Genomic DNA, 7,500 nt, shown 5'->3' with positions numbered 1-7,500 from the left:
TGACTTTTCTTCTTTCATAAATGACTATTTTTATGTAACAGAATGTGTCATCAGAAGAACAAAAACTCATCAATAATTAGAGGTGGAACATGACATCACATACAATATGCATATATATATATATCCACATTCACTTATTGTCCACACACATTCAGTTCATATTCATAAATATATGTATTGTCTGCACCTCGCAGCCCCACAGTGAGACGTGTACGTTCCCTAATGGGGCCGAGAGCAAAGTCAGAACTTCAGCACTCTTCCAGCAGCAGAGCGACATTATTCTGAGCTCGCATGCCGGAGCTGTCAACTGTAAAAGCACCTGCCAGAATAAAAAAAAAAAAAAGAAAGATTAATACTTTAAGAGTCCACATTTCAATCTCAAAATGACTCTTTCACTCCCGGTTGTTTGAAAAGTTTTCCGCATGCAGTGAGAAGTGTTTCCTGTGGCCCTCCATCAGACATCATTCATGTTTAAACATCACTTTCCTCCACTTATATGAATGCCGTTCATTTATGGAAACAGCAGCAAAAAGACTGAGTGATTGTTATATAAAACTATAAATCATAGTTTTTTTATGGCTGTATTGAACACCAGGAGTAATATTCAAGTGAAATATATGGTTTTGGTACATGAGACAAATCTAATTATTGGAGTTCTCAATGTTCTCTATTCTAAACCCTCTGGAACTTTGTTCTGCTTCACGTGTTGCATGTTCACATGTTGCGTGTTCACATGTTGTGCTATGGTTTGGGTTAGAGTTGGACTTTACAGCTGCATGATTTCAAACAAATAATCATCCTGAAAGTGATTTTTTTTATAGGCAAACCTGAAACCTTTTCATTTCTTTCTGTGTGTCATCTTCATTTACTCTGAACCAGTAACATGTAGACTGATATTTACACACCTGAACATCATCTCACATCCTTTTATTGTAACACCAACATTATCCAAACAGCCCCAGTGGTTGCAGAGATACACTCTGTTTAGTTTGGCGAGGACATTTTCGAGCACAGACCTAAAAATAGGTTGTTGTTCTCTCGGTTAAAATGATGCGTCTGCTATATCTTTTCAAATGTAAAGATCTGACGATGACAGACACAGAGGTGGTTCTCCTCAACAGGAACATTTAGAGCAGGATGCACATTGTTTCACATTTGAAATATTGCAAGTGAGCAGTGATCATTTCATGTATTCATGTAGAGAAGTGAAAATGCATGAGGGGAGGAAGAGAAGCAGTGAGTCGTGGTCTGAATCTGGGTCTCTGCTTTGTTCCCCGATGACATAGAACTTTGTTTTCATGTGAGACACGCTCAACACGTTATTGATCCAACATAATATTAACAATAATAAGAATAATTAAAGCTGCTTGGCTGGCCGCCGGCTCCCTGGGACCTTTGAACAAAGCGTCCACGAGTTAAACCTTTTGTTGGTGAAAGGAGTGACGCTGGAAATGATTCTTTGCAAACAGTCCACCACTTCCTGCTCTAATAAACCCCCTTCATCAGTTCAATACCGTATAGAGTCTATAAATAGACTTCTAGGTGGCGCTGTGACTGGGATTCAAAATGATCATGTGGATGTCTTCAGGGTCAGGAGGTCATGACACGTGAGACACACGGAGCAGATTGCATGATGTACGGCCGACTTAAAACACTTTCAGGAGGAATGGTGGGTTTTTCCCGGTGCGCCTTGTATTTTAATGCAGTGATTTACGTTCTGGTGGAACAGAGACAAGCGAACATGTGTGCCAAAATGCAAGTCAATCGGTCATAGGTGGCAACAAGCGTTCACAACTCAAGGAGAGGATATTATTTGTGCTCAAATTTAAGAACCCTAAAATATCAAAAGTCTCACCAGTCTTGATATGCATGTCACATTTATCACGTTTTGTCTCAGGGAGAGGTCCCGAAAGTCCTTCCTCCTCGCTGCTGTCAGGCTGCACAATGAGCTGAGCCCCCAGCAGACCTCGAACCATGAGCACTTGAACCTAGTTCACCTGGTGCAATATCTTTCTACTTTTACACTTTATGCACATTTTTACTATTTTATTACATCTGTATATTTCATATGTTTGTTTCTTACTGTTTGATTTTTAAATTCTGTTTTTATTACTGTTCCACTGTTTATTTACATTACTTGATCTTTGTCTCTACTTACTGTGAATAAGGGCTGCTGTAATCCCGTAATTTCCCCACGGAGGGACTAATAAAGGACTATCTTCATTTATCTTTTGAGGTATGATGAAGCCAACTAAAACATAAAATGGGTCCCTCTCCGTTGCTGTCGGAGCGAGGGCCCTGATAACACCGCGAAGGGGATGAAACTGAAGTCCTGTGTTCTGTCTGAGCTGCTGACCATCAGACAGCCGGCGCTGTGAGCTCGACACGGGCCCGTACTTAAAACCGTTAGAAATGTCAAAGTAGCTGTCAGTCTTGTGTCAATGACGTGACGGATCAGTGAGCTTTTCATTGACATCGCATGCTAACCGTCTAGTAGCCGTGGTCACGGTCTCGCACACGCACACACACACACACACACACACACACGCACACGCAGTCTGAGGCTGGCATCACAGCTCACACATTTACACACGAACAGTTAGAACATAAAACGCGTCCATTTTGTCGCTCTAACTGGAACAAGTCTTATGTTTATGGCTATGTTTTTTAAATCAATGGAGTTCTGCAAATATCCTAAAAAGCAGGCGGAACGTGAAACACCACATGACGAAATGAGGATATTTTGATGTGCTTGTTTTCGTTGAAAACCACACGAAGCACCCGAGGGTGCGTTTTTACGGTCGTAGTATTCCAAACCGATCGTGAGCAGATGAGTTGTGATACGATGTCTTCTGATTGGCTGTCAATCTGATCGGCGCGACTCAGCAGGGACGACTTGTTTTATTGACTTTTTTATCATGATGTTGCTCCACCGACATTGAGATAAAAAAAAACATCCACCTCTGCTTCCGCTCCACAGCTCCGCCGACCCCCATCGCCCCGCCTGAGCTTCTCGCCGTCGGCGCCACTTACCTTTGGATCAAACCCAACGCCAACAGTATCATCGGAGACGGGCCGATCATCCTGAAGGAGGTGGAGTACCGGACCACGTCGGGTAACTGGGCGGAGACCCACGTGGTGGACTCCCCCACCTACAAGCTGTGGCATCTGGATCCAGATGTGGAGTACGAGATCAAGGTCCTGCTCTCCAGACCCGGGGAGGGAGGAACCGGACCGCCGGGCCCACCGCTGGTCACCAGGACCAAATGTGCAGGTGGGTGGCGTCGCTTTCATCTTCTGGCTTCGGGTTCCATCTTGCTGCGTTTTTGATTCAATGGAGTTTGTTGTTGCTTCTGTTGTTGCTTCTGTTGTATTATTGTGTGCGATGGTCACGCGATGCAGACGAGAAGCAGCTGTTTTACTGGATGTACAAACTGAACACTCATGTTGACCGAGGACAGACAGAGTTTACGGGGTTATGAGAACGTTGAGGGTGTGAACACGGTTCAGAATAATGACTCCTCAGGAACAAGAGTAAAAATCAAAGATGACGAGAATTGTGGTGATGTTAAGAAGGAGGGGAGGAGGAGGAGGAGGAGGAAGAAGAGGAGGAGGAGGAGCAGGAGGAGAAGGGGGTTAGGTCGGGGCAATCATGGCCGTTAACGAGGAGGATCCCAGCGGGGGTGTAAGGACACAACGAGTGGCAGTTCATTTAATAACTTGACAGCCCATCTGATGTGTGTGTGCGTGTGTGTGTGTGCGTGTGTGTGTGTGTGTGTGTCTTCTAGTCAACTCAGCAGGAGGCCGCCATCACCACTCTTCTCGCTGTGTTGGGTCTCATCTTTAAAATATCCTTCATCTTCCTCTGCTGTTGTTTCTGTTACACCACACTGTCCTCTCATTCATTCATTCATTCATTCATTCATTCATCTACACGTTGATATGTGTATTCTCTCTTTTCTTTCTCTCCCCCTCTCCTTCCCTCTTTCTTGTTTCTTCTTCCTACCAAAGTCCGGACTCTTCCTCTCCTCCATTTACATGTTTCCACTCTCTCCATCTTTGTGACGCTTTCTTGCTGTTTTCTTCAGCGCGTTGTGTGAAGTGAAAAGAGGAGGAGAGCGATGAAGAGCTTCAACTCTTCATCGTCTCCAGTTGTTCACGTTTCAAGAAAGTTTTGTTCAAACTTCAGAGGATTTATTGGCAGCTTTAATTTAATGGGAATGTGTGTCTCTGTGTCTGTGGGGTCCATCCCCTCTGCGGCTCAGCAGGTGTGTTTGTGGGGTCTCCGATTTTTAAACCCTTCCCTTTATTGTTTATTCTTCATTAAAATGTCTCAAAACTAAATGTATTTATTATTATTGTTTAAATGTTACTGAAGCAAAAGTGAATCTGTCTCACTGTTTACAACTTACACCTTGTTGTCACAATCATTATGACCAGGAAGAGATGACTGATGGCACACAGGTGTGTGTGTGTGTGTGTGTGTGTGTGTGTGTGTGTGTGTGTGTGTGTGTGTGTGTGTCCATGTTTGTTTGTGTTTAAAGTGTAGTAGAATGGAACATGTGTTTCTGGCTAGCCGCGCAGCGTTGAGCTGTCACAACCAGTCACGAGTGCTTTGTGTGTATGTAGTGTGTGTGTGTGTGTGTGTGTGTGTGTGTGTGTGTGTGATGGGATTGGAGCAGGCAGGTATGACAGATGTTCAAAAGCCTGCTGGCTGCTGGCAGTGTTGGCGTTGATGTGTACGTGTTCACCTCCACACCTTCATGTTCACCTTTCTGGTCCCGTTAGCGTCTACAGCTCCAACGTCACATCCTGAATGTAGCATGCAGGTCGTAGCCGCCTGCATGCAGGTCGTAGCCGAGTTCATGCAGGTGGTAGCCGCCTGCATGCAGGTCGTAGCCGCCTGCATGCAGGTCGTAGCCGCGTTCATGCAGGTCGTAGCCGCCTGCATGCAGGTGGTAGCCGCCTGCATGCAGGTCGTAGCCGCCTGCATGCAGGTCGTAGCCGCCTGCATGCAGGTCGTAGCCGCCTGCCTGCAGGTCGTAGCCGCCTGCCTGCAGGTCGTAGCCGCCTGCATGCAGGTGGTAGCCGCCTGCCTGCAGGTCGTAGCCGCCTGCCTGCAGGTCGTAGCCGCCTGCATGCAGGTCGTAGCCGCGTGCATGCAGGTCGTAGCCGCCTGCATGCAGGTCGTAGCTGCGTGCATGCAGGTCGTAGCCGCGTGCATGCAGGTCGTAGCTGCGTGCATGCAGGTCGTAGCCGCGTGCATGCAGGTCGTAGCGGCCTGCATGCAGGTCGTAGTCGCCTGCATGCAGGTCGTAGCGGCCTGCATGCAGGTCGTAGTCGCCTGCATGCAGGTCGTAGCCGCCTGCATGCAGGTGGTAGCCGCCTGCAGATCGTAGCCGCCTGCATGCAGGTGGTAGCCGCCTGCAGATCGTAGCCGCCTGCTTCCTGTAGCGAGTTTTGTTGAGAGCAGATGGACGAGGCCAGCTGAACACAACCTCCATGTTACTGAAGGCCATGATCATGATTGATCCCTCTCCACCTCCTCTCCCTTTCTCTTGCTCATCCCTTCATTGCTTCTCCACTCAGTCCTTCTTTACTTTTCAAGGCTTTCAGACGATTCATCACCCTGTTTTCATCTGGATCATCTTTCTACCAGCGCTTTATGAACGGCACTGTGTGGACCAGCTGCTCCCTCATGTCTCTGTGAGACTCTGTGTGTGTGTGTGTGTGTGTGTGTGTGTGTGTGTGTGTGTGTGTGTGTGTGTGTGTGTGAGGAGAATGTGTGTAAGTGTGAGTGTGTGTATGTGTGTGTGTGAGTGTGTGAGCTCCCTGCTCATCTTCGTCGTTTATTCTGTCAAGCACACAAACACGATCTTGTGACATTTTGCTTTCGTCCCTCATTGTCTTTGATCTTCTTCTTTATCTCCACTTTTCATCTTCTTCTTCTTCTTCATCATCTCCTCTTTTTTTCTTCTTCTTTCTGTCTGTTCTCTCTTACTCTCTGTAAACATTCCCTTCTCCGTGTGAAGCTTTGTAAACATCATCGTGTAACTCTCATTATCTCGCGTCCTCCTTTCATCTCGTGTCTCCTCTTCTTCTCCTTCTACCTCTTCTTCTCCTTGTAAATTCATATTTTTTTATGTTCTGGATAATAATGTAAGCGTTGGCTAATATGTTACCTATAAAGATGGACTTTTAATTCACCCGCTGTCCATAAATCTTCCTTTAGTACCGGTTCTCCCGCCTCTGGGTGAGAGCAGGCAGATGCTGAAGCGAATGTTGGCCAACCTGCAGGACTCCATAAAGACGTCCAGTAACTCACCCGAGGGTTCTCCGTCCCGTCTCGCCCGTTTCTGCTAAAGTAGATCTTTATGTGAAGGACGGTAATGTGAGTGTTGGCTAATGCGCTGCTCCATAAAGATCATGTTTAATTCACCTGCTGGGTCTGAACTGATTGGGCGGAAACCCACTGCAGCGCCGTTCTGCCGAGCCAAGCATTCTGGATGTAGTTATGAGAGAGCGTCTAGTCAATAACAGTCTGGTGTGTTACTTTATGTGTTGCGCAAAGCAGATTGTGTTGCTGAGTGAGCCAGAACGAGTCACTCTGCTCGCCAACCTCTGTCCTCTTTCTGGCTGGCATCAGGAGGTTCCAGGAGGTTCTAGGTTCTGGTCCTGTTGGATCCTGGTGTCTTGTTTCTTATGGACGGTGATGAGTCTCCTCCTCTTGTGTTCATCCTGCTCTCAGACACCAGTTTGTAGAATTTACACAACAACTGTTTCCAGCTTCAGTCGTACACTTGTCTTGTGATAACGGTGCCTCATTATATAGAGAGATAATATTTTCTTCATCTTTAGTTATATCATCACTTTACACCACAGCGCAGTAAATCTTCCTAGTAACAGCCTCTATTCTGAGGAGAGTAACACTCCGGTCACGGGGAGCAGGAGGGAGGTAACACACACATGTAGGGGTGTGTGTGTGTGTGTGTGTGTGTGTGGTTGTGTGTGTGTGTGTGCGAGACATTAACATGTTCTCTCACAGCAGTGTAGCAGTTATAATCAACACCTGAGAGCTGTTAGCAGGACGAGTTACACCAGGATGTGAGAGAGTGTGAAAGTGTGTATGTGTGAGTGTGTGATTGTGTGAGTGTGTGTGTGTGTGTTTGTGTGTGAGTGGGTGTGGGTGTGAGAGAGAGAGATGAATGGAGACATGCAGCACTATCTTGGATGAAGAAAACTAAAAGTATAAAAAAACAAACACACGACACGTCGACGTACTGCCGCTATGTGACTTCCCATGATCCTTTGGGGTTCTTCTGACGAGGTGTGTCATTTGTCTTCTCGGTTTCTGTTTTCTTCTGCGTTTCAATCTGAGGCCTCTTGTAGAAAATGAAGCAATGCATTCTGGGTAATAAGCTGCTGCGGCTCACAGTTGGAGCACTAAAGAAATAGAAGCTCTTCATTAGAACGAAAATGTTTCCTATTTTGCCCACAAAT

General features: G+C 46.3%; 1 protein-coding gene across 1 annotated transcript in view; it reads left to right on the top strand.

Annotated features, from left to right (window-relative positions):
• Nucleotides 1-7,500, top strand: part of ptprt (protein tyrosine phosphatase receptor type T) — an 89,793-nt gene that overhangs the window by 29,341 nt on the left and 52,952 nt on the right. Inside the window, exon 8 of the mRNA XM_068593446.1 lies at nt 2,981-3,274. Coding sequence (XP_068449547.1) covers nt 2,981-3,274 — 294 coding nt within the window. The remainder of the gene's footprint in view (nt 1-2,980; nt 3,275-7,500) is intronic.

Source organism: Clinocottus analis, unplaced genomic scaffold (genome assembly GCF_023055335.1).
Source record: "Clinocottus analis isolate CAN_PGR_092001 unplaced genomic scaffold, fCliAna1.0.p SCAF_3, whole genome shotgun sequence".
Taxonomy (NCBI): domain Eukaryota; kingdom Metazoa; phylum Chordata; class Actinopteri; order Perciformes; family Cottidae; genus Clinocottus; species Clinocottus analis.
This window is presented reverse-complemented; position numbering and strand designations above follow the sequence as displayed.